The 26,744-nt window shown below is 47.6% G+C and overlaps 1 protein-coding gene across 1 annotated transcript in view; it reads left to right on the top strand.

Annotated features, from left to right (window-relative positions):
- The window catches only part of PNPLA7 (patatin like phospholipase domain containing 7), a 134,812-nt gene that overhangs the window by 85,049 nt on the left and 23,019 nt on the right, over nt 1-26,744 (top strand). Inside the window, 4 exon segments of the mRNA XM_030961550.1 lie at nt 476-658; nt 2,285-2,403; nt 19,261-19,417; nt 25,779-25,895. Coding sequence (XP_030817410.1) covers nt 476-658; nt 2,285-2,403; nt 19,261-19,417; nt 25,779-25,895 — 576 coding nt within the window.

Below are 26,744 nucleotides of genomic sequence, written 5' to 3'. Positions count from 1 at the left end.
CGTTGTGTGGGCTCTTTCTGCATGGATGTGGGAGGCAGGAAGCACAGACAGAACAAGCTGCCAGCAGTTGCCTAAAACAACAACAAAAAAAAATTAAAATCAGAAATGCAAAGAGGAAAAAAAGTGGACTGATGAGAAGGGAAAGAAAAAAACACTTAATATTTGTGGCCTCGAGTCTGACTCGGGCAGCATCTCCCATTGCAGGAGCAGCTCCTGCCTGTGCTGTGCTTTTAATGGCCTGGTTTAAGTCAAAAATATTCAGATTTGAATCCTTGGCTGATTTTAGGTCTCTGTGTGCTGTGTAAGCCCAGAGTTAACAGTGTTGTTGTCTAAATCAGTCATGTTTGGGGGCTGTGACTGCAGAGTGGGATTCAGGTGGGAATAGGGGTGTGGGGTGTGTGTGGATGTATCTCACCCTGAGACTGGAGCAGCCAGGACTCACTGTCCTTTCCTTGGCTATCTGTGGCTGCTGTAGCTGGAGAGGATGCTGGAGAACACGGCAGTGAGAGCCCAGAAGCAGCTGGTCCTGCTGCACAAGGAGGACGGGCCCCTCCCGTCCCGCACCGTGGAGTGGCTGAACATGAGGAGCTGGTGTTCTGCTCACCTCCACATCCACTGCCCACGCAGAGTCTTCTCCAAAAGGAGCCTGCCCAAGCTGGTAAGACATTCCTGCCTTGGTGGCTGGTCCCCTGCTCTCTCTCACTTGATCTGTAATCTGTGTGTCAAAGGGGATCTGGGGTAATCATAGTCCACCATATTCTTACACACATAGATTTAACAATGCATTCTGCAAATCCTCTGAATTTTGGAAAACCCAATCAGGGTAATCTTTTTTCAAAGGTAAATAGATAATTACAAAGTCTTGGCCTGCTATAGTCAGCAATCTCGTTCTGGCTCTCATTATAATTCGGGCTATCATCTCCATAATTGTAAGAACTGTATTTGGAGACCTGTAAGGAAGAAAAACCCATTCTATTATTAACAAAGGATCTTTCTCTGAGTCCCACTCAAATATGAGACCACACTCTTTAAATCTGTTTGGCCTCTATTGGATTTAGGGAACAGGGATAAGGGGGCCAGGTTTTCTTTATGGATGCAGACTTGGCTTTTTGATATTCTGAAAGCGTAGTCACTGTCTCAGAGTCCCAATGAAAGGTGTGTACAGGCCGTAGTAGAGTCCTTCTTGTTGGGAGCATCCCTGTGCTTCCCAAAGCTCTGCTAAACGAGGCAGAGGCAGTCTGGGATGCTTCCCAAGAACTTTAAATTCTTGTCAAGGAAGAGAAGAAGTGTGATGGTGTTTGCAGGGGTCCCAGGACCAGGGAAGAGACGAGAATGTGACTCCATGTTTCAGAAGGCTTGATTTATTATTTTATGATATATAAATATATATTATATTAAAAGTAAATGATATATTAAAACTATACTAAAAGAATAGAAGAAAGGATTTCATCAGAAGGCTTGCAAAGAAGAAGAAGAATGGAATGGTACCAAATCCTGTGACTGACCAGCTAGCATGAAACAGCCGGACTGTGATTGGCATTTATTAGAAACAACCACATGAGACCAATCACAGACGCACCTGTTGCATTCCACAGCAGCAGATAACCATTGTTTACATTTTGTTCCTGAGGCCTCTCAACTTCTCAGGAGAAAAAATCCGAAGGAAAGGATTTTTTATAAAACATGTCTGTGACAAAGAAGCTCTAAAGGAAATTCTGTAGTACCCCCAGCAGCTATAAAAGACTCAGAGAGGCCACTGGCCACTAGAAGTGTTTGGGTGGTTCACAACCCTCTGTTCCTTTGGAGAAGAGCTGTAACAGAATCACTGACAGCTTCAGGCTGGAAAGGACCACTGGAGCTTCTCCAGTCCCACCTCCCTGCTCAACAGGGTCCCTTGGAGCAGACCCTGGGATTGTGTCCAGGCAGACTTGGAGAATCTCTAATGAGGGAGATCTCAGAGCCTCTCTGGTCTCTGTCCAGTGCTTGGTGACTGCACAGGAAAGAAATTCTTACTGCTGTCCAGGTGGAACTCCTGGGCATCACCTCCTGCCCGTTCCTCTGGTGCCATTGCTGGGCCCCAGGGAGCAGAGCCTGGTCCCTGCACACAGGGACACACAGGGCTGAGGTCCCCTGTCAGCCTTGTCATCTCCATGCTGAGCAGCCCCAGCTCCCCCAGCATTCCCTCACAAGAGAGAAGCTCCAATCTCATCTTTACAGCATCTTTTAGCAGGCTGCTGCTGGCTGTCCTGCCCTTGCAGTGACCGTGCCTGGCTCTCCTCTGCAGGTGGAGATGTATGAACGTGTGTTCCAGAAGGTTCCAGACCGTCACTCCGACTTCTCCCGCCTGGCCCGGGTCCTGACGGGCAACGCCATCGCGCTGGTGCTGGGCGGCGGAGGGGCCAGGGCAGTCGCTGGCATCCTGGCGGGCTGCTGGGCCCGGAGGGGCCAGGTAGGGCATTGTCCTGGGGCTCTGGGCATCCTGGCAGGGCTGATCAGGACTCTGGGCATCCTGGCAGGGCTGCAGGGGCTCTGGGCATCCTGGCAGGGCTGATCAGGGCTCTGGGCATCCTGGCAGGGCTGCAGGGGCTCTGGGCAGCCTGGCCTGGGCAAGGAGCCCCTGCCCACGGCACGGGGTGGGACAGGATGAACTCTAAGGTCCCTCCCAATCCAAACCAGTCTAGAATTCTGTGCTGGTGCATCCACCAGATCTGAGAGCTGTCCCTGGCCTGGGACAGATCCCTCAGGATAACAGAGATCCTGGGACACCAGCACTGCTCTGCAGGCAGCATTTGAGGGAGGAGACACTGAGGAATGACACAAACTTAGCCTGCTGTGGGGATTTGTGCAGAATTTCTGCAGAAGGAACATGAGTGTTTGTGACCTCTTGAGGCCTCCCATAATGGTTTAATACCAGGAGGTGACCAGGGCACAAAAGATGACGTTTCCTTCTCTTGGCCTACACTTTGGATTTTTCTCCCTTATGGATTCTTATATTAGGAAATGGCTCACAGTATTTCAAAGCTCTTCAAAGTTTGAGCAATAAGAGGAATTATGTCCTCTAATGGAGAATGTTCTCATCTTTATAATCCTCCAAACCCCCAGGTACCCATACACTTTGACAGCCTTACCTTACAGGAAGGGTGTGTTTTTGCAGACACAAGGACAGGGTGTGTGCTGAGCACTCTGTTAGAATTCCATCTGAAACCCCAGTGAGCTTTAGAAATAAATTACTGCTGGCATTTTTCTTTGGAATCCCTTTTTACTTAGAGAGTTTTCTGTTGAGACAGAATCGAGTCGCCCTTTGTCTCAAGCGAGCACCGCCTTCGTTGTCTCCATCACTGTGTTCTTGAAGCCCTGCTTTAAAGGAGTGCTTTGAAATACAGCTCTCAAAAAAATAAACCCCCTGATTTGCAGTCTGTCTGTTGAAGTGCACAGAAATGTCACATTTTTGTCGTTGGGCCAGCATGTGCTTCAGGGGAGCCTTGGCTGCAGGAGAGGCTGGAGCTCCTTTGTGCCACCTCCTCCTGGGGCTGAGACAGCCAGAGCTGGTTCCTCGAGTGTCTCACAGATGCCTTGATCCTGCTCCCTTTCACAGCCCCTCACCTGGGCTGGTTTCAGGATTTCATTTCCGAGACAAGCTCTGTCCTGTGGAGACACAAAGCAGAACAGCAGAGGGGAGCTTCTGTTTTATCTCAGTATCTCAGGAGGCTTCTCATCCACTGATAGAGAGCATTTGTGGTTTGTTATTTGTTCCCAGCTGATATCTCTGCCTCTACCAGAGCCTGTGTCATGCTAAATATGTGCACTCCTGTACTGCTGGCAGCACATTTTGCTCCTTCCCTTCCTTCCTTCTCTAACATTCCGTAATTTTTGCCAAACTATTTTTTTTTTTGTTTTTGTTTTGTTTTGTTTTTATTCTACTACTTAATTTGCAAGCTCCCACCTGCGAGTGTGCAGGATCTGAGGTAAGGAGGAGCAGGGTCACTGTGTTGGTCCTGTGTTGTCCCTCTCTGCAAAGCTGCTCTGCTGCTGTGTTGGCTTTGGGGTCTCTGGATGCTCATCACCCATTCAGCAAGGAGCCATGGGCCATTAGCCATCACTCTGCTCATTTCTGCATCCCTGAATGGGGAGGACTCGAAGAGGATTAAGGGCAGAGTGGATAAATGGGATATTTCTTCCTTCTCTGAAGCACTTTATTTGCCACAGATTAAGATGCTTGTTCAGGGGTTCCAGGCTGGCACAGGGATGGTGTGAGCACTGTGTTTTCCCTGGAAAGGTACAGAATGCTGTTCTAGTCATTAAATAATCATCTAAATTGTGGTTAGATAGAGATTTTTCAAAGTGAGAATATAATTAAGACTGGAGAAAAGACAAAATTGCTCTTAACCATGTAAGGATTCAGAATTACTCTGAACCTCTGCCTTTGGAAGGGCAAAATAAATTCTTAGATTGCCCATTTCTACTAACAAGGGCATTTCAAGAGATTAGATTAGGTACTTAAAATCATCCTGTGGTTAAAGCACAGTCAGACTAAGAGTGTCTTTGTCTCTGCACAGACTGTTGATGGCCTTTGGATAATAATTACATGAATATCCTCCCACCTTGCTCTCAGAGCAGGAACCATGCAGGTCACACAGCCAGGGAGAGGTGACAGTGACAGGGGCTGGCTGGTGGGTATTTGTTCAAGGCATTGTGTTCTGTGACTCCAGTAATATCAATTATTTAGTTGTTATTTTGGGAATGTTTGTCTGGCTTCCCAGTGACAGCCGGATTGGGAGGTTTTAGCAAGAGCAGCTTCCCAGTAATTATCGTTGTGGTTTGTCATGACAAAAGGCTCATAGGAACTAAAGGTTTTCTTTCTCCTACAAGCATAAAAATAAAACAACTTGAAGTGATATGGTTCTAAAATTACAGTGTTTTGCTTTTGTTAAATGCTAACTTAATTTTAGATAGAAACCTTGTGGAGTTTGAGGGAAGGAAAGGGGATTTGGGTTTAGGAAAATAATACCTCTGAGGTGGAGTTGCAAGAATAATGACACATCAAGCTCTGCAACAAAGGCATAAACCTTCCATAAATAATTGTCCTGACCTTTAGCCCTCCCACGTACAGCCCACCCCTTCTTTGGTTTGCTATGGTTGTCTCAGCAAAGATGTTTGAAAACTAAAATTTCTAGGGAGTAAATAATTATTACAGAACTATCTGGGAATCCTTAAGGCTTTGGCAGAAGAATGGGTTGAGCTGTTGAGAATCAAGGAATATCCTGAGCTGGAAGGGACCCACAAGGATTTTTACTCCTGTCCCTGCACATCCCACCCTGAGCATTTCAACCTCTCCCGAGAAGCTGCTGTCAAAGGATATTTTTAGATATTTTCATCAGGGCATCTTTTAATTTCTCTTCTTTCTGTTTAGTTTTCTCCTCAAACTTATTGTCTCACCTCAGCACTTGATGTGGGTTTTTTGCACACAGCTTTTTCTTGCTGACTCTACAGACATGGCTCAGACCATTTCATTTTGGGCAGGTGGCTTGTTTCAGCAACTTGTCCTTTCTGCCTTTCATTTGTTTCCAGCTCTGGCCCTCTGGAAAGGGAGGATAAAAATAAGAGAAGCAAATTCTGCCCTTTTTGTTATGGGATCTCTGTGTCTGATGAACATTCCTGTTGTCTCCTGTGTCTGTCTGGCTGCTGCAGTCTGTGCCACGTGCAGGGTGCTCACACTCCAGGCTCTTAGAGAAGGAAGAACAGGCAGCTGGTCACTCATGGGCTGCTGCTGAGCTCCTTAAAGCCTGGCTTTATCTTCCTCTTCAATGGCTTTACCCAGGGATGAGGAGGCTGGGAGAGTCCCTGAGAGGCAGATCTCAATTGTTCTGCTCTCAAGAGATCACATTTGCTCTCTGCACTCTGGGTTTGACTCTGGGATTGCAGGGAGAATAACCCATGGAGGATTTGCTGTGGCTGTGAGGTTTGGCTGCAGCTCCAGCTCACTCAGGCAACTTTGGAAAAACTGTCAATCCCGCCACCTGTCTCTGCCGCAGACACTGACCTGTTCTGCAGGAAGGCACAAGGAATTTGTTTGTCCTGTGTCTGCACTGGGCCAAAGCCCTGGCACAGGCAGGATGGCAGAGCTGCATGCAGTGCCTGGAAGGGATGCACAGCTCACACTGTCCTGTCCAGGCGGCAAGCAAGGAGCAGGGGGGACGTGGTGGATGCTCACATGCATCTCCAGGAGCTTCTGTTTGGAGGCTGAGCCCAGTGTGGCAGCATTACTTGGCAGGGTTTTGCCCCTTTGTGTTCTGAGCAACCAGGGCAGAAAAGAAATGATGCAAAGCTCCCAACACACCATAAGGAAAAACTTGCAACAGATTTTGAGAACTTGAGAAGATCATGTTCCTTTTCTGACTGTTGGTGCTTTTAGCCTGCAAGTGTGGCTGGGAGGTGAGGAGCTCTTGCCTGGGAACAAACCCTGTGCTGCTTCCCCCGCTCCAGCCTGCTAAAAGAGGAATCAAGTTTGGGATTTATGGCCTGATCTACCCATGTAAAACACTTTGAGGCAAGTTAGTGCTGTGCTGTGAGATCTGATATTCCTCCCCAGGTTCTCTGGGGAGCTCTGGCTGCCTTCAGCAGGCGCAGGGACCTGGTGCTGCTGCTCCATGGCTGGTGACACAGCAGTTTAATCCCACAGCCAGCAGTGAAGTGCTGGCCGAGCTGGCAGGATGCAGAAGCTGAATCTGCAGTATGCTCATGTGTGCACTCAGAAATGATTAATGAAAACACCAGTAGGTTTTGGGGGTTGGTTTGTATTTCTGTTTGGTTTGTTACTCTAACACGGAGAGGAGCCTTAAAGCAAAACCCTTGTCATGCCATCTTGGTTGAGGGCAGCTGCTTCTTAATTCTGTCCTTTTCTCATACTAATTGGTAACAGACAGGGTTTGGTGCTTACCCTGTTACTTAGATGCTCAATGCCTCCTCCTTAATTGGATTTTGCCATCTTAGCTCTGAGAAACTTTCACTTCTGCACTGCATGGTGCAGGTCTGGTGTTTGGCAAGAGGGTCACTGCAGGTAAAAGAAATTCTTTCTTGTCTCCTGTGAAATTCTCATCAACTTTTTTTCCTGAGAGGAGTCATGAAGCCACTGTTCTTTCCCTTGCTTGAATTCGTTAAGGAAAAATTGACAAGCTGACAGAATTAATGAACATTTAAATTCTCATCAGTGTAATGTGGTAATGTAACAGTGGTAATGACTGAGGAATGTGCTGCAAGGAAAGGAGGGTGGAAATAGCACCTCTGCCTTTTGGGGCTGTGTTTAGTTCTCCCAAGGTCAAGTGGCAGCATGGGAAGGTCTGTTTTCAGCACTGCTGCTGTGGAGAAGAGCTGAGATCCCTTGTGCAATGTCATCTTCTGCTCCGTGGTCCACAAAGGCAGAGAGAAGCACAGGAGAGATAACAGGGGAAGACTGCACAGAAAATATCTGGGCTTAGTGAGGGTTTTAGGGCCTAATAAAGGTGATGTTCCCTGGGTCAGGACCAAGGTTTGGCTCCAAGGGGTGGAGGGGGCTGGTTGGTGGGGCAGTGGTAGAACTGACACCTCATAGCCCAACTTCCAGTGTGTGATGCAACATCTGAGGAATGAAAAGCTGAAATTTGAGGTGGAAATGCTGCTCCAATGACAAAGTGCTGTCCTTGACATGGACAATTTGCTCCCATGGGCTGACAGCTCCCTCCCCAGGCTGCAGCTCCTTTTCCTGCATCGTGGTTATGAAACCCTGGGGTTCAGTCTTGGGCAATAACAGAACCTCCTGGGGACACTCTGAGGTTTTATGGTGCAGGTGCTTTGGAATCAGTTCCAGCAGTTAAGGAACATTAATTCTTATTCCTCAGCTAAGACAGGTAACTGATGGTAGGAGGCTTTTTACCCCATCAGGAGGAGAAGTGTGTGCATGGATGTTGTTTAAAACTGTCACTGCAGAGCTGCAGAACTTGGGATGGAGCTGGTGGGCTCCTAAGATTGATTACTGAACCTCAAATACAGGGAGGGAACTGGAAACATGGGGGCAGTTCCTTTCTTAAACTATTCAACCTGACCACAGGCACCCAGACAATGTGAACTTAGGGTGTGTGGGAGGAGAGGGGAGGAATTTGCTGCCTGGAGGAGGCAGTTCCAGAGGAGAGCACTTTGGAAAACACTGCCAGAAACACAGAGCAGTGCTTTCCCCTGTGGGATCCTAAAGATATTCAATACAGAGATTACAGAAGGGATGAAAGAAAATCCCTTGGGAGTTTCCTGGGCTCTTGATGTTCCTCACATAAATTGGGACACAGTAAATGTTTTTTAGCTCCTTTGCTGGGTTCAGGACTCTAACATGGACTGAGTCTGGTGAGGGGCACCAGGAGGGATCAGGGTGTCTGGAGCCCAAGTGCTGTCATGACCAGTTCCTTGTGTTGGAGCATAAAAGTAATATCTTGAGAACTTCTCCACTCTTCCTTTTTTATCTAGATAGTACACAACATATTTTCCCTTTTTCTTTTCCCACCTGTCTGTGTCTGCCAGTCTGCAAGTCTCTTTTCCCTTTCTAACACATCCAATCCTTGAGATTTCTCAGTTTCTTTGCACTGTTTTTACTCCACACTCATTTCTTCATATCTTCTTTACTTCTGCCCTTTAGTTCCTTTCTCAGTCTTTGCTTTCAAGTCCTCTCACAAATGGTGAGATTTTCACCTATTGTGAAAAATGGCAGTTTTTGCCATCCTGGTGTATCCCTGTGTGTCAACAGAAACACTCTTGGCTTTGAAATCATTCCAAATCATGCAGTGAGCTTCAGAGCTGCACCAGGTTTGCAAATAGTTTATTCATTGCAATGTTTAATGTTGTGTTCAGTGGTTTATAATGGGGCACAGGTATCCCCTTCATTTGGTGTGCCTGCTTCACAGTGCTTAAAATTTGTAGGGCACAGAGCTGACAGCTTGAAATGTAGAAAAATTGCATGCAGGGTTGTGTTTTTTCCTGAAGTGCTCAGAAAACAGCCTGAGAAAATGCTTGTTCTGAAGTCAATTATGGAACCAAACTGTTGCTAAAACCATTGTTCATTGTGCCCTTGGCTAGGAGAGGTTTGGAAGGGCAGCTCCAGCTTCTCCAAGGTGCTCCTGGAGCCACTGGCAGCTCTGAAGGGTTCTGGGGAGAAGGGACAGGCAGGGATTTCATGGGGCTGAGGGAATGGCTGAAAGCCTCAGAGCTTTGGTGAGCCACAGTGTGGGCAGTGGGCAGGTCGCCCTCTGGAGCTCTGAAATGCCTCTGGAGCACTTAGGGGGAAGAGAAATACAAACCATTACCAGCAGGAGTTGTTTGGGGTTTCAGCAGTATGTTGTTATCTCAAAATGGAAATGGATTTTTGCTGCTGCCTCCTGGGTTGGATGTGTTTGGGGAATTTGTTTGAAACCATCCTGCCATCCAGTTATTCTGATGGGGTTCACTCTTCACTGCAGCAGGCAGAGGGGTGACCAGGTGACCCCCTGGGCTGTCTGGGTGCAGTGCCATGGTCAGTGTTTATGTAGGGGCTGCAGAGGGTTTATGTAGAGGTTTGGGGGTGTCTTTGCCTCCTCTGGCAGGAGGGATCTGGGTGCTGGGCTCTGCTGGGGGCTGGCCAAGATCCCTGTCTCCAGCCTGGTGTCTGGCAGCCCTGGATGGAGCCTGTCTGGCACACACTGGGCCCTTCTGCACTGGGTTCTCACCATTTCCTGATTGCCACTTACAAGAGACAAGATCAAGGAATTTTTTTGCAGTTGCTGTCTTTTCTTTCTCTCCCCCTGATGCAGTCAGGCAGCATCCCTGAAATTCCTGCTCCGTTTCCAAGTGCTTGCTGGAGGTACTGAGCTGGCACGTCAGGGCTGTGCTTTCCTCTCCTCTAGCAAGACAGGTCCTGAAGAATATGTGCTGCTAAAAGGACCCATCCCTCATCCTGATCATGCTCTGAAGTTCCAGCAAATTAAGCAGAGATATGAAAGGAACTTGAAAAATGCTGCTTCTCTGGGTTTAAATGGAAGAATCAGGCTCTCTGTGCAGCATCTGCAGTCTGTCAGTGCCCAGTAACAGCTGAGGAAGCAGGATTTCTGCAGCAGGGAAGTATCAAAATGATACAAAAGGGGCTCAATCTGCTGTGTGACATGGAAAAAAAAACCAAAACCAACACTGCAACCTCTGAATGCTTGAAATATCTTTCCTCCAGTTCCTGTTCTTCAAAGTAATCCCTTTGTACACCAGGCCAGTCTGTCTTTTGACTTTGGAAAGGCAGAAAGTTGGCAGCTCTGAGGTTAATCCTTGTGGCCTTTGCAGTTTTGCACATCTTGGCCAGCCTGTGCTGGCTGGGAGCATTCTGGAGGAGGGGAGGCTGTTTGGTGACCTGTGTTATGGCTTTTGTGTGTGTTTATAAATGTCTGTACCTCAGTGCACAGTGGGGTGGAATTTCTCTGTGTGATATCCCTTTTTGAAGCTCAGACTGATGCATGGGGGGTTTCAGAGCTTGTGATTGCTGCTGCAGGGGCTCAGGGAAGTGCCCTGTGCTGGGTGTCTGTGCATGAGTGGAGCATCCATTGCCACGTGCAGAAAAACCACAGGGAAAGCTGAATTCCAGAGTCAGACTTCTGGATTCCCAGCATCTTTCAAAACCTAGATTTGCTTCCAGGGCAATATGCAGGTGTGAGAACCCAAAGCATTCCTCTAGCTGCCCTAGAAAGCTCATGACCCTAGCCAAAGAGCTCAGAGACCTTAACACAAAGCCCAGGACCCCTGTGCCTTTGATTTAGCCCTTAAAAAAAAATTACCAACCTTTATATGAAAAATTACAAGCCACAACAATTTAAGTAGAATGATAGTGAATTTATCCCAAAGTGAAAAAATAAATTTTAAAGTTTTTAGAATAGAAGTTCAAAAAACAAAATAGAAGAATCTGAGCGTGTCCAGCCTTTCTCCTTCTTCTTCTTGGCCTCCATCTTCTGCTGTGATGTTGGCACTTTTAGATTGGTTTAGAGTAGAAGCTCACTGTCTAACATAGGTGATAAGTATTAAAAAGTGATTGTAAACATTGTATACGTAGCTTTTAGTATAAATACATAACACCACCCCGAAAGCAAGCAAAGTGCCTTAAACTGTCTTGCTGAGCAAACTTCAGCTAGACAAGAAAAAATATTTTACAGATAAGATCCAATAAACAACCTTAAAACTGAGAACTGAAGAGATTTGACTCCTTCTTCAAGCACTGAGCTGAGAAAAGAGACTTGTACATATCTCAAAGTCACTCCAACCAGCAGAAATTCTGAAATTCAGGAGGTAAAACAACACAGAAGCAGCATAACTCTTTATCCTTAAAGATAAAACTGCACCTTTGACTTGGTGTTTTACTTGTGCTGCTCCTTGGGAAAGGCCAGAGAAGTAAGGTAAGGAAGGTGGGCTCCTGCTTGGAGAAGATGATGATAATGCATGTTTGGGTATCTAATTTGAGTCTTATCCAGGTCAGCCCTAGTTAGGTTGTTGGAACAAACAGAAAACAACCCCTAAAAATAAATCAGTGAGTTTATTTGCTGTTGTGGAGCAAATCTCCTGAGACATGGCTGGAGTTCCTGTGGGGGCCTGGGGCTCTGTGTTTGCAGATGGTTGGGGAGAGCTGCAGCCTCACTGCTCTGGGAGGCTCTGCTGGGATTTCTGCAGGGAGGGACCATCCTGGGTGTGTTCATGGTGGTTAAATCGTGTTTGTGCAGAGTTCAGAGCTCTGCCTCTGTGAGCTGGGGGAACGGCACAGCCTGTGGCTGCTCCCAGATTCCCAGACCCGAATGCCAATTGCTCAGAGAGCTGTGGAGCAGTTGGGCCATCACGTGCCCACAAAATCACATGGATTGGCACCCACAGAATGCTTAATGATCTGATTTTTCCTTTTCCCATCTGCAGCACCTCTGTAATTGCTCATTTGCTCCCATCTGCCAGGAGGTTGAAGGTTGTAACAGCTTCTATAAACTCTCCAGGCAGCAGGAGCTGGGGAGTAATCAACTTCAAAGGTATTGCTTTAAAAACCCCTAAAATTAATTGCAGGTGGTTTAGTGGACTCTTCTGTCCTGATCTCCCGTCTTCCCACCAAACTCATTTATTCACAGCAGTGCCTTGATAAATAGGTGAAATTAAACAAGGAGGTGGTGGAGTTGTGGGTCAGCTCTTGTTGCTGGTTTTGCACCTTTTTTTATCTGTTGTAAAAGCATGGACTCTGTTCACTTCCCATGGAGCAGCTGTAAAGCTCTCCAGGCTCTCCCTGTGCTTGCAGGAGTATGGTTCTTGCATTGATGTGGTTTTGGGGAATCTCTGTCCAGCCCTACCTGGGCAGTGAGCTTTCCTGTTAAGAAAAAATAAATTCTCAGTTCTATTCCCTGAATGCTTTGATCTTATTTCTGCAGCTTCCAGATGTTGTGCTCAGAATGGGTTCTTGCAAGACTTTAATAAATAAGTCTCAGAAGGGTGGGGAAGGAGGATATATTTGTTATCCAAAGAAATTATCTTCCTTTGCAGATGATAACTGAAGGGCTCCTTGGCTCAGAGTAAGGGACAGGATTTTGTGACATCCCCAAGTGGGTGCAGTTTGTCATTCAGCCACCCCTGCTCCTGTGCCCCTCTCCAAGCCAGCTGGGATCAGAAAGCAAAAACCTTGGTGCATTTTATAATTTACTTTGATTATTTTGTGCTTTTCCTCCCCTCCAATGCCTTCCTCCTGTATCTCTTCACACCCCAGGGCTGGGTAGCCCTGACAGCTCTCCTGGAAGGGCTGAACACATTTTGCTCATTTATTTCTGTGTCAGACACAAATCTCTTTGTTTAAAGCTTGTTCTGAAGTTAGTGTATAAAGCAGAAACAAGATCAGGGCTATAAAAGGACATTGTATTTGGATTTTCTTGCAGGAAGGGGATTTCACTGGGCTTGTGATGAATAGGAGATGCTTTTCCTGCCATTTGTGCCTGCCTGGCACAGGGTGTGATCTCTGCAGCGTGGCAAGGCCACAGGGAAATGGCTCCTGAGCTCTGGCTTGAGGAGTTGGTGGGAATCTGAGGGCAAAGCTAAGTGGGAGGATGGAATGAGGTTGTTGTTAATGGAGGGGAAGACAAGGAAAATTCAGGTCTCTGGATCAATATGTGTGGGCTGTGGAAGGGAAAAAGCTTCCTCCAGGGCAGCTGCTGGGAGAGATCCTGCTGATTGTTGGATGTTAGGATGAGAACCCCGTAATGTGGGGCTATTCCCTCTATTTAGCTTAGAAATGGTGCTTAGTTGATTAACAGTTCATTAATGTTGTCAAGATTGGAAAGTTCCTTGTAAGGGCTCACGTAGAACTGCAGAAATGCAGGGATCAGGGTGCTGTGCTCCTTTGGAGCTGGCAGAAAATCACTGCAATAATTCTGGCTGATTTATGATGCTGGGAAGTTTTATGGTCAGGAAGGCTGGGAAATAATGTTATTGGAAAGATATAACTGGAATTAGATTTCAAAGCAATGTTTGGCTGTATTGCTGCTGCTGCAAGAGCTCGAAGGTGCCAACTGGAGATAGGCCAGTTGCAACTTGTAGCAGACTTGCTCCAATTCTGAGCCAGTGACTGAACCACTCAATGCCAGGATCCGGCACAGAACACACCAAACAATGCTGGTGTTTGTGTAAAGAACAGGCTTTTCCTTATGTCACCTTTCCTGATGCCACTCCATGTGGCTCTTCATAAACATAAACAACATCCAATTTCCACTCACCCCAGCACAAGGAACAGCTGCACAATGACTCCTAGAAGGATCTAGAACCACCACCACCCCTCAGTTAATGGTTCTGTAGTGCTCTGAGAGCTGCAGGCTCAGTCACCAGCCTGTTTTGGGATCCCTGAAGTGCCAGGTTCCCTGTGTGCTGCACATGGTGGATTTCAGGGTGTGCTCTCCAGTCCTGTGGGTTGGAAGCTCAGGCACCTTCAGTTTGTTTTGTGCTCAGAGCAGGGTTGGGAGTGGTTGCCCAAGGCACCACATTTTGCACATCTCCAAAATGGACACAGTAAATACAAATTCATAGAATTGCAGAATGGTTAAGGTTGGAAAAGACCATTAAGATCATTGAGTGCAACCATTCCCCCAGCACTGCCCAGGCCAGCACTGACCCCTGTCCCCAAGTGCCACATCCATGTGGCTTTCCAACCCCTCTGGGGCTGGGGACTCCACCACTGCCCTGAGCAGCCTGTGAAGCCTGGACAACCCTTTCAGGGAAAAGCTGGTTTTATGGCTTTGCTGTTTCAGGAGTTTTAAGGTTCTGAGGGTGTCTTAATTCAGGTTTGTTGGGCTCTAGTGGAGCTTAATAAAGTCCCCTTGACAATTTCTCTATTTTTCTGCCTCCTTTGCCAGGTAGCTCCATCAGGAAGGAGGGCTGGAAGCTGTGTCCCACTCTGGGGAGGCTTTGGTGGGAGACACAGCAGAGCTCTGCAGCAGCCATGGCCTTGATCCTTCTTTAGCCAAAGGAAACAGCATCTCCTCAGAGCATTCAGGGAGATCTCCTTCATCCTGCTGAGTCAGTTAGGAGGAGAGATGGGGCTGCTCAGGCTGGATTCCTCTTTGAGTCCAGCTTCCTTTTTGAAGCTGACATGGACATTGGAGGTGGTTGAGCTGCAGCCTTGCTTGGCTGTCCCCTTACCATGGTGTGAAAACTGAGTGTCCCCTCTGGCTGCTCCCAGCTTGGGTTGTTCTTTCAAACACAGGCAGCATCCTGCTGGTGTGGCTTGTGGGGGAAATACTGGTGCACAAAATATTGGTTTTGTATTGATTGTGTTTCCTTCAGCCCCTGAGCAGGAGGACAGCCTGCCTTCCTGCTGGCACTCAGATCTGGGATGTCCTGCTGCACTGGCTGCCTTCTCCTGAGGAAGATTCATCCCAGCTCTGGCAGCACGTGCAGGGCTGGCACATGCACAGCTCACAGGGGAATTTTCCTTTTATCAGTTCTGCTCTGGCCTTCATGCATTACAGTCACATGCCAGCAGCACTTCCCCAGGGGATGAAAGCAAGGGCTCATTTCAGCAGCAGGAATTTTCCTGTAAGACCTTCTGGCAGAAAGGCTGAGCTCTCAGTGTGTGCTGTGCTGAGGTATTTAGGGAAGCAGGTCTCCAACCTCCTCTCCCTGCTTAGTGGTCATTTCTTTCCCAAAATCACAGAATCTCTTGAGCTGGAAGGGACCCACAGGATCATCAAATCCCACTCCTATCCCTGCCCAGCCCCCCCACAACCCCACCCTGTCCATCCCTGGCAGCGCTGTCCAAAGGCTCCTGGAGCTCTGGCAGCCTCGGGGCCGTGCCCATTCCCTGGGCAGCCTGGGCAGTGCCAGCACCCTCTGGGGGAAGAACCTTGCCCTGAGCTCAGCCTGAGCTGCCCTGGCCCAGCCCCAGCCGTGCCCTGGCTCCTGTCCCTGGTCATGCAGAGAAGGGATCAAAGCTGTTGCTGCTCTTCCCCTCACAAGGAGCCTGGAACTGCAGTGAGCTCTCCCCTCAGTCTCCTCCTGTCCAGCTGACCAGACCAAGTGACCTCCCTGTGGCCATGAGTAGTAAACAAGGAATGGTGTTGGAGTTTAGCCAGCACAACTTCTGGAGGCTCATTCAGCACGGGGCTCAAGATTTGGTGAGTGCAGACAGCAGCACCTGGGCAGCTGATGCCCAGAGCAGCCCCTGCTTTGTGTTGCTCAGGTCAGGCTGGGGCAGGGGCAGGGCTGGGAACAGAGCCTGGCTCTGGCTTCAGCCCCTCCTTGAGCTGGGTGATGCTGGCTCAGCTCTCTCTGCAAAGGGCATTAATGAATCAGACCTGTCCTAGGCACTGAATGCAATGGAAAAGTTTCTGTTCAGATCCTGATTGCACCTCCTGGGCAAATCTTTGAGTTCTGATAGAAATTATTTGAAAGTCATCTTGTAGGTCATTGTTCCTAGGCCCCTTGTCACTGTCCCAGGGCGGTGCTAGTCCTGGCAGGGGAGGTGCTCCATCCAGCTGCTCCTTCAGGCAGCTCTAGGGTGAGGGAGCTGCATGTGCAGCTCCAGGGACACTCTGGGTGTCCATCCCCTCTCTGGGGTTCTCCTTCCTCCCGTGTGACAGCTCTCCCCTGGCCTGTTCTCTGCAGTGAGTGACATTCAGCTCTGTGTCACCAGGTTTTCCCTGTCCCATGTTGTCACTGCTGTGCAGGTACAGCACTGGCAGGAATTATCCATCTCCCTTTGTTCTGCTCTTGCCCAACACTTGTATTTCCACATTTCCCTAAACCAGGACACGTCCCCTGTGAAATTGGGTCTGGTATTACAAGAAGTGCACAATCCCTGGGGTTTTTCTGCACTAGTCCTCTGGCTGTGAGCATGGATCTTGCTCCTGGCTTCAATTCCTTTTCCTCTTCAGTTTGCAGCTGCCCAGTGCAGCTCTGTGGGAGCCCAGGGATGCTGCCAGAGGGGATGAGTGCCTGGCAGGGCGCTGGCACACGCTTCCCCTGGCAGCCTGCCCGTGTTTGTGGAGCTGGGAAGTGCCCAGGACAGAACCAACTGCAAGGAGTTGTTGAGAAGTCCCATGTGGTAACATTGCTGGGGCAGTGATGGCCTAAAGCTGTAGGGAGAAGGGGAAAAAATTCCCCATTTCTGTCTTTCAGGAGATCAGGTGGTATCTGGAAAAAAGGGGGGCTAAGGCACATTTGTCTTTTTTCAGGATTTAATTTGCAAATTCCAGCAATGTTCCTGCTCAGGGTGTTGGAGCTGGAAGAATCAGCTTTGTGGTTGTGTATAAATGAAACATAATTTAGTCAGGCTGCTTGTGGGAGGTTCTTTTACAAGCAAGAAAAGGACTTTGATTCCCATCTTGCTTTGGGGATCAGTGAATCTGTTGGAGACCTGTGGCTGTCACATTAGTGGGATACTGGCAGGGACTCTCTGGATGCACCAGGAGGGGATGACTTGCCAATAAAAGTAATGATGATCTTTTGTTATTCATGCAAAGGCATCATGCAGCAAAATAGGAACAAATCCAGAGTGCTCACATCAAATCCTTTGTATTTATGGATGTCTGAATTGGGAAAAACAGTTAAAGGGAGAGAATCCAGTCTGAAGCTACTCATGGCCTGTTTAAAATTGGCCTCCAAGCAGGAAATACTTTAAGGTGCCCTAAGAAAGGCACCTGATGTGGGCTGTCTGCAGAGGGCAGGAGGTGCAGGGAAAGGTCTGCTCCTTGTGGAATGTCAGGGCTGAGACAGTGGGAAGTGCCAGGCACGAGCAGCAGAGTGCCAAAATAGCTGCACTCTAAAAACCTAAAAACAATGGGCAGGATAAAAGTGTAATTCCTTTAACTCAGGGCATCTTGTGGGAAGAAGCAGTAGGAGAAGAGGAGAAGGGGAATTTGGAGAGGAAAGCAAAATGAGCCATTTTCTGCTCTTGGATTGCAGCAGCACAGATCTGTCATTGAAGTCATTTACACCCAGGATAACCACAAACCTGTCCCAAAGCATTTCAGCAGCTGGAGGGGATTTATTTGGATGGAAAGAATGTGCTCAGCATAGCTTGGCCAAGTGACACCTACGGTGGACTTGGCAGCTGTTAGCAAGTATTTATAGGATGTAAACAGCAAGGGGAAGGAGGATGGAAATAGAGCAAACCGTGGGGGACAGAAAATGGGATGGAAATGGGAAAAGGAAGGGTTTTTTACTGCTTTATGACCTAGACTGAAAAGCATCCATCCAGGTGTGATGAACTAATCAAAAATGCTTCTTATTCACTGGACAAAGCACTTGAAAGCAGAGGCTGTACCTTTGGACTGCTTGGAAGGACACTTAGCCCCCAGTGCAGTGTTCTGTGGTTCTGTGGGATAGGCAGGGATCCCTCTCCCACTAGGGGATAAAAGATCAGATATGATCAGATGTTCATAGGATCAGATCAAAGGTTCCACCTCTGCTCTCTCATTTCTGATGGTGGGGAGCAGCAATTAGCAGCTTCTGAGCCTCCTGAACACCAGCTTGCACCTCCCATTTGTCATGTTTAGTAGCCACTGACAGCCTGGTACCTTTGATTCATCCTTTCCACATTTAAATCCATTTGTGATTTGACCTCTCCAGCATGTGGTAACAGTGGCTTCCCCAGTTTGTGCTCTATGTACACCTGTCTGTAAATTCTTTCCTTTCCATTAAAATCTCTGCATGGTGATATCATTGCTGACCCTGCATGTTTCCCATCAGTCAGGATCTTCCCCAGTCAGTGATTCCAGTTTATGTTCTCCTCCTGTGAAGTCCATCCCATATTCTGGTCACCTTTGGTGCTTTTCTCTGTCATTTTTTTAGTTCTCCTCTGTTTTTGGGTGAGAAGTCTGAGCTTGCTCGTGTTTTTCCAAATGCTGGCCCATCTTGGATGTGTATTTTTATGTTTTCTGTTTTATTCTGGTTTCTTTGATTTGCCACTTGACCTTGCACTGAACAGTAGGTTAATATTTTTCAGGGAATATCCCCAGGGGGTTCCCAAATCCATGTGAGCAGAGCTGGATAAGAGCTGGTTGCTGCAGGGGCATTGCTGCTTCTGTTTTCCTCTTGTTCCATCAGCACTGAGGTTCATCTGTTGTTTATCACCTGTCTCCATTGTTGCTCAAAATTCCTTCTGCACTTGAAATCAAGGAATAAGTTTACTCTCCTGAAGGAATTTGTGTTATCCTCAAAAGTTGCCTCCTCATCTGCCCCTCTCCTGGGCTTGTGTGCAGACTCAACCTCTGCGCTCTCATCACTGTTTGTCTCTGCTTGCTTTTGTTTCCACCTTCAAATTTCATCATTAATCCATGTGGTGCCCCTTCCCAATACCCCAGGCTGGCTCAGTTTCTGTGGAGAATCACCAGGAAAGAAGCTGGTGGGAAGGGCTCTGAACTCCAGCCTTTCCTGGGTGCTTTGGGGGGACCCCAGTAGACTCTGCTCCCTCAGATCCACGCTGACGTTCCCTCGCCTGTCCACCAGCTCAGCTCTTGGCTGCTGTCATCTCCCTGCCTTTCCCAGTGATCCAGGCTGCGTGGTCGTGTTCCCTCAGATCCTCTGGGAGTCTCTGGGAGGATTCCTGCATTCATAATGTTTGTTCCTGGCACCGGGGCTTGTTCAGCAAGAGATTGGCAGCTCAGCTGGCGCGGGCTCGGCTTCCTTAGAAGGCACCATTCATCACCAGCCCTTGCACTCCCTCAATGACTGCCTGGCTGACAGTGGCTCTTCTCTCCCTTCCCTCCCTCCCTGGCACAGGGGCTGCTCCCAGGTGGGCGTGATCCGGGCGCTGATCGAGGCTGGCATTCCCGTGGACATGATCGGGGGCACGTCCATCGGCGCCTTCATGAGCGCCCTGTACGCCGAGGAGCGCAGCTACAACCAGATGAGGATCAAAGCTCGCCAGTGGGCCATGGTAAGCACTGGCACTGGGAATTCCTGCACTGGCAATGTGAACTCCCTCCCCTGGGAATGTTCCCTCCCATGGGAGCGCTGAATTCCCTCCACTGGGAGTGTTCCTTCCACTGGGAATGTGAATTCCCCCCCCTGGGAATGTTCCCTCCTCTGGGAATGTTTCCTCCCGTGGGAACACTGAATTCCCTCCACTGGGAGTGCTGAATTCCCTCCCCTGGTAATGTTCCCTCCACTGGGAATGTTCCCTCCCATGGGAATGCTGAATTCCCTCCACTGGGAGTGCTGAATTCCCTCCACTGGGAATGTTTCCTCCCATGGGAACACTGAATTCCCTCCCAGTGAATGCAGAATTCCATCCCATGGTAGTGCTGAATTCCCTCCCATGGCAATGCTGAATTCCCTCCACTTGGAATGTTAATTCCCTCCCACAGGAACACTGAATTCTCTCCACTGGGAATGCTGAATTCCCTCCCCTGGGAATATTCCTTCCCCTGGGAGTGCTAAATTCCCTCCCCTGGAAGTATTCCCACCACTGGGAATGCTGGATTCCCTCCACTGGGAATGCTGAATTCCCTCCATTGGGAATGCTGTGCTTCCCTCCTCCAGTAGAGCAAGGCCCAGGCACAGCAGGGCACGGGCAGCACCCCAGGAAGGTGCAGCCTCCTGAAATTCAGTGTCTGTGCCACAGAACAAGCCCTGCCTGGCAGTGATGGATCACCTGGAAAAGCTGCTCCACGTCCAAGGAGTCAGGAGGCAGCTGCCTGGCTTAGCTCTGCACCAATCCTGGTCACACTGTCAAGGCACAGAGATGTGGTTTCTGTGTGCTCACCTGTGGTTATCTTTGTTTTATCTTCTCTTTTGTGTGCTGGGGCCTGTTTCCTTTCCAGCTCTCAACAAATGTGTTTCTGTTTTGTGTAATTCTCTCTCTTTCTCACATGCTGTCATGTGTCAGTGGAACTGAGTGACAGAGGTAATCCTTCTCTAAATAACTCCCAAATGTGTCACTCCTGGTCCTGCCTGTGCACTCCACAGCACTGGGACTCTGGGTCAGGAGAAGGTCCTAACTTTCAACATTTAGTACAAACAACGACTCATTTTCAAAGGTAACCCAAGTTTTGGGAAGGTTGTTTTAAATAGTGACTTCATTGGGTGAGTTTATTTATCATGGAATCAAAGATTGGTTTCGGTTGGAAGGGGCCTTAGAGATCATCTCATTCCACCTCTGCCATGGGCAGGGACACTTTCCCCTATCCCAGGGTGCTCCAAGCCCCATCCAGCCTGGCCTTGGTTTTATTGATTGATCAGATGTTGGATGAAAACTGTCCCAGGTGACACTGGTTCAGCCTGACTGAAGGTGAGGTTCCTTCTGAAGTTTGCTGGTTGCAAGTTTGTATTCTTCACATCAACCCCACATTTTCCTGTCAATTTTCTTACTGAAAATGAAATTACGTAGGGCATTTTATAAATGACATTAAGAGTCTTAGGTCTTGGGTTTTAGGGGGAAACAGGACCCTGTCATTGGCATGTGGGCACTGTTTATGTCTCCCAAGGATCCTCTAATCTGCCATGGCTTTGCAACAAAAACTGTCTCTGGGAAGATGGATTGTGTGAGGGACTGAAATGCAGATTGAGGCCCTGGGATGTTTGTGCTGTCCTGGTGGGCAGAGGGCTGTGGGGCTGATTCACCTCCCCATCACTGCCTGCCAGAAGAATATGGATTTTAGGCTTTTTATTTAAGAACTGCCTGTGCCTGGCTGGCTTGGGAAGCACCCAAAACATAAACTGTTTATGATCCAGAGCAGTTTGCTGGAATCACAAACCTGGGGCAGGTTCAAGATTAAAGACATGAAGCCAACTGCACTGAATTGTGTCAGACATCCCTTAACCTTGCTCTCTTTCTCCCACCTTGTGCTTGCAGGGCAGCATCTCAGTGGGTGCTGATGCTTCCCTGCAGTGCTTTCCCAGCCCCCAGCACTCTGGGGCTCTTTGCCCTCTCTCCCAGCTCTTGGCTAAGTTACAGCCATGGAATTTTCTTCTGTGCATTTGTCCAGAGGATTCTCTTCCTGTTTTTCAGGTGTGCCCCGTGCAGGGCATGAGGCAGAGCTGGAGATGTTTCCTGGGCTGCTCAGGACTGTGTTCCCACTCTGGAGCTTCCAGAGCTGGAATCACAGTCACTCTTATCAGGAATACTTAGAGATGAAATGAAGGCATTTAATCTCTTGATTAACTTTTGAGCACAAATTGCAAAAGCTCAGAGAATATTTCACAAGGTAAAAGGCAGTTTTTGGCCTGGGGCTGTTTCAGGTGTTGGTGCCTTGAAACCTGCAAATAAGTAGTGGGAGAAGAGATTGACCTCTGCTACAGCAAACATTTCATCTTATTAATGAAGAATAGATTTTCATGAGGACTTCCATGAGTGTTCTTGCAGGTCCATGTCTAACCCAGAAATTGTCTAAGGGTTTGAGGAGGACAAAAGCAAAGCCTGCTCTGTTTGAGGCCCTTCCCACTGGTACCAGCAGTGTCCAGCTGAATGGCTGCAAACTGAAGAGAGCCATGAAATCCCCTCTCCAAGATCACAATGTGCAGAGTTTGGGGCATTAGAAATCTTTTATCAGTGGCTGTTCTGAGGTGTTGACTCTTGTATGGTGTTACTGCTGAGCAGGGAGAGGGGAAAGGAGCCCCAGTGTGTGGGAAACAGCCAGGAGGTCTTTAGGGAATTCTTGGAAGATCCACTTGAAGCGACTGAGGGAAGATCCACTTGAAGAGCTGAAATATCCCCCAGATAACCCCCAAATTGCCGAATGGGACTGTTCCTGCTGTCCCCAGAGCAGCCCTGGGGGTGGCTGTGCAGGAGATGCCACAGGAGCAGCTGGGCAGAAAGGCTGGATGGAGCATTCCCTGCTCCAGGACCTGCTGCTCCTGCTCCTCTGCAGCTCTGAGCCTGTGCTGGTGAAGGTCACTGCTGAGAGCAGCCTGGGGCCACGTGGGAAATGTCTTCACTGGGATGGATTAGTTAACTCTGAGCTTTTCTTATCCCTCTGTTTAATCCATCAGGCTGAATGCTGTTTGTCCTGTATTTATTTCTCTTTTTGGTATTTTTAGCAATTGGCATCTCTCTAGCTGTACACTTGGTGCTGGGAGAAGGGATATTTTTAATGGGATGTGTTTTCTGCACCTAATGAAGCAGCGAAGAAATAAATTACTCTTGTCAAAATACAGGGGGAAATATGAAAATTCCCAGTCAGATGAGTTACTGTTTATTGTCTCTGTGTCTCCTGCACCTCTATTTTACCAGCAAAGTGAACAAGCCAAAGCTTTGGTGTTTGCAGACTGTTGTTTTATTTAATTGGAGGATTAATATCTCAAAGTAGAAATATTTCACAAAGATGGAATATTCTTAGAAATGAATACAGTTATAGATGTGTGTGGGGCTAAAACACTGCTCCTGATGGGGATGGGGGCTGGCTGGGTGGGACACTGCCATCCTTTGCTGCCTGTCACTGTCTGGGGCACTGCCAGCTCAAATAAATGTGGGAGTTCTGCCCAGGGAGTCAGGAGGTTCTGCCTCTGACCCTGCTCCATTTGTACATTGGGAGATCCTGTGCTTTAATGAGCTGATCTGGCCAGAAATCAGTCCTTGGTTTTTCCCTGTCATGCCAGTTCTCATCCAGCCCTGAGTTATTTTTTTATTGTATTGATTTAACATTTTTTTCTGTGGAAATTCCTTTCCTTGTTTTATTGAAACTTTTTGGGTGATTGCTGAGAAGGCACTACATGATCTTTTGAGTAGTTTAAAAAATACTGGATCTGTTTGAAATTTTTGTTGTTTCATAAGTTTTCCTATAACCTTGGGGTTTTTTTATGGTCAGGAACATTGAAAAATCCTGGCTTTTCACAACAGTTAGCCACAATGCTACATCAAAGAACAAAAGAGCCAGAGATGACAATTCCTCTTGTCCATCATCACGTGCCTTTGCTCTTGTCCTGCTCTGTGAGCAGAGCCTTGTCCCTTCCTTGCTGAACTTTTCTGTACCCTAGGGTCACTTAAAAATGATTTTAGGATTGAAGGTCTTTTTAAAAAGAAAGCTCATCTTGTAGCAGAGCTGTAGTAATGGAAGTTCATGAGAAGTTAATGAGGAATTGGGCAGGAATTGTTCCCAGTGAGGGTGGGCAGGCCCTGGCACAGGGTGCCCAGAGCAGCTGGGGCTGCCCCTGGATCCCTGGCAGTGTCCAAGGCCAGGCTGGACAGGGCTGGGAGCAGCCTGGGACAGTGGGAGGTGTCCCTGCCATGGCAGGGGGTGGAATGAGATGAGTTTTAAGGTCCTTCCAACCCAAAAAATTCCATGATTCCATGACCTGCAAGCCCTGAGAGCACTGGCCAAGCTGGCTCAGGGCTGGGCTTCCCATCCTGGTGGTGTTGGGATGAAACTCTTGGAGCTGCTGGAGCTGATCCCAGAGCTCCTGGTAGGAAGTGGAGCAGGAGGCAGAAGGCTCTGTGTGCCTCCCCAGAGGGTGATCTTTAACTGAATTTATCTGGGGAACAGGAGGTGGTTGCAGCTATTCCTGGAAGGCTGAGGGAGGCTGTTGGCCATCAGCTTCAGCTAAAGGGCATCTTCCAGCTCTGAGAAATGAGAATATTAAGAAATATGTGTTAATTGGAAGTATTTTGTCCATGGACAAAATCAATGTCAGGATTAGGAGAAATGTGGAGGCTCAGCACCATAAATATCATTTGCAACAAGGGAAGCCCAATGGCTGTTGCTGAGTGGGAGAGGTTTTCCTTCAGTATTAAATAAAGGGCTCCTTGTAGATGCCTCTTCCCCTGATTTAATCATTCGGAAGAGACCTGATCCCTATTTTAGGTGCAGCACTAATTCCATCTCCCTCTGAAGCTGTGGGTAGCAGTCTATAGTTAGGTTGGCACACTGTCCTCAGCACATCAAACCCAGAGTGAAGATGTGAATGAAGCTTCATCCTTGGGTTTGTGCTCAGCCTTTTACATTCTCCCACACTTCCTGTTCCCATCCTTCTTCTTAATGATCTTTTTTTTATCCTTGCACTCGTGTTCTCTGGGCAGATCCCTGACAGAAATTTGAAAGCAGCTGGACATGACAATGTAGGCTGATCCTGCTGCTCTGAAATCACTGCAGAGTAAAGCCAAGGCCAGATGTTGCTCCCAGCTGCTCTAACAGCTGGCAGGTTTGAGGCTGTTCCATGTGTCTGCCTGGGAAGGATGCCCTGATCTCTGAGAAGCTGTTAAATTATGGAGAACATGTAGAGAGAGAAAATATTTAATCTCATGGAAATATTTCATCCAGTGAAATCCTATTTAATTTGCAAGGAATTAATTGGGTTTTGTGGTCTTCTTTTACATTTTGACTATGGTGTAATATATTAAACATTGAATTTTGTTAAGATTTATTAGGATGGCCTAGTTATGGGCAAATACTATGGCCATAATGCCATAAAGTTTAGGGATTTTCATCATTTTCTCTTGAAAGTCAGTACACAGGTGTCATAATGCCGTTGAAATGGAGAGAAAAAGAATCTGTAAAAGCTTAATTTCAGGATCTATGTGTTAGAAGGGTTGGTGTGCTGGGACCTGCAGTGCTTTAAGGAACCTGATGTGGTTTGGTTTCCCTGATGTGCTGAGTTTGCAGCAGTTAAATGCTGAGTCCATAACACATCCCAATAACTGACTTTGGGAATGACAAATAATGGACCCTGCTCCACAGAAAGTGTTTAAAGCTCTATGAGATGTGTTTGACTGAACCTTGTTGGAGTCCCAGAGAATCCCAGACATGATTCTCTAAATGCTTCCACTGAGGCAGAGAAAAGCTTTGAGTCTGGGAAAAAAATTGGGTGTGACCCCCAAATGAGAGGAGATGGATGAAGCAATTCCTGCCATGGATTTATGGGTTCCTTCCCACACCACTGAGCCACACAGGTGCTGTGGGAAGGATAGTGGAGAGGAAGACAACTCAGAACATCTTTTTTCATAGAGAAAATGTAAAAGCTGGAGCTGCAGCATCCCTGGCCTCGTGCCCAGGCTGAGGGCTGTGCTGGGCACGCTGCTCTGGGGCTGTTCTGGGGCACAGGGAGGGAATGCTCCTTCTGGCAGAGCTTTATTGCAGGGCTTGCTCTGCTTTGGTGTTTACTAAATGTAAATTTACCACTCAGGGAGCTCCTGCTCGTAGATTTTGTAGTTGTATTTCTGTCCCCTCAACACTTTCTGCACTTGTGATGCTTCCAGCATGTGGGCTCTGAACTCTGGAATTTGATGTCTCTGGAATTGCAGCCTCAATGCACACATTCCTATGGATTCTGACCTTTGAAATGCCTTTTTTTTTTTTCCTTTTTAGGTTATGAACTCAGTGTTTAAGACTATTCTAGACTTGACATACCCAATAACTTCTATGTTTTCTGGAGCAGCTTTTAACAACAGCATCAACAACATCTTCAAAGATAAGCAGATAGAGGTAGGTTCTTTATTCACCTTATGGACAGGAAATTATGTCCCTGTGTTCTGTTGGAGCAGAAATAGCTTTTTTTAATGCTAATATGGAAATCTGGAGCTGTTGGGTGACTGAAAATGTGATGAAACTGTGAATGTGGTGGTCCATGGCTGCAGGAAGGAGCCTGTTCTTTTTGGTGGATTTAGACAACACAAACTGTAGATTATTTGTAGCTATTTCAGTTTGACAAAGGGATCTCATTGTCTGAGAGAAGAAGTGAAAATTGTGACACTGAAGAAGACCAGCTGAGACTGCTTCATCATTATTTTCCTGCAAATCAGGTCTCAGAGACCTTCAGGGCACACCAGAGAGAGAGGGGCTTGTATTGAGTTGTGATGGCTTTGGCTTTTTTGAATTTTAGTTTTGAAGCTGGAGTAAGTTTTTCTGAGCAGCCTACTGAAAACTGTAACAATGGCAGAGTCCTTTGTGTCCTGGTTTGTACCTTTTTGTAGTTGCTGGGTGTTGTGGGGTCCACCTGGGCCAAGAGCCACCTTTGGAATGCATCTCTCCCCCTTCCCTCAGCAGCAGCAGATTGTAAAGCACATTATCAGTGTTTGTCCTCCTACATTACCCTGCTGAGAGAGTGTTTGGGTAGCTTTGGAATTTCACCTGATTTGCAATTTTAACCAAATTATTCCTGTGTTTGCATCCTTGTGATGAAAGATCATGTAGCAAATTAACACTTCATATACTTTAAATATATTTGGTAAAAATAATCCAAAACATTCCCTACCTAAATGCAAATATGAAAGTAAGTGATTAATCATCATGTGGCTTAAAATAGCAGTTTGCTGTACAGAGGGGATGGTGCTG

Source organism: Camarhynchus parvulus, chromosome 17 (assembly GCF_901933205.1).
Source record: "Camarhynchus parvulus chromosome 17, STF_HiC, whole genome shotgun sequence".
Classification (NCBI taxonomy): domain Eukaryota; kingdom Metazoa; phylum Chordata; class Aves; order Passeriformes; family Thraupidae; genus Camarhynchus; species Camarhynchus parvulus.
Note: the sequence above shows the minus strand (reverse complement) of the source record. Positions and strands in the feature narration are given on the sequence as shown.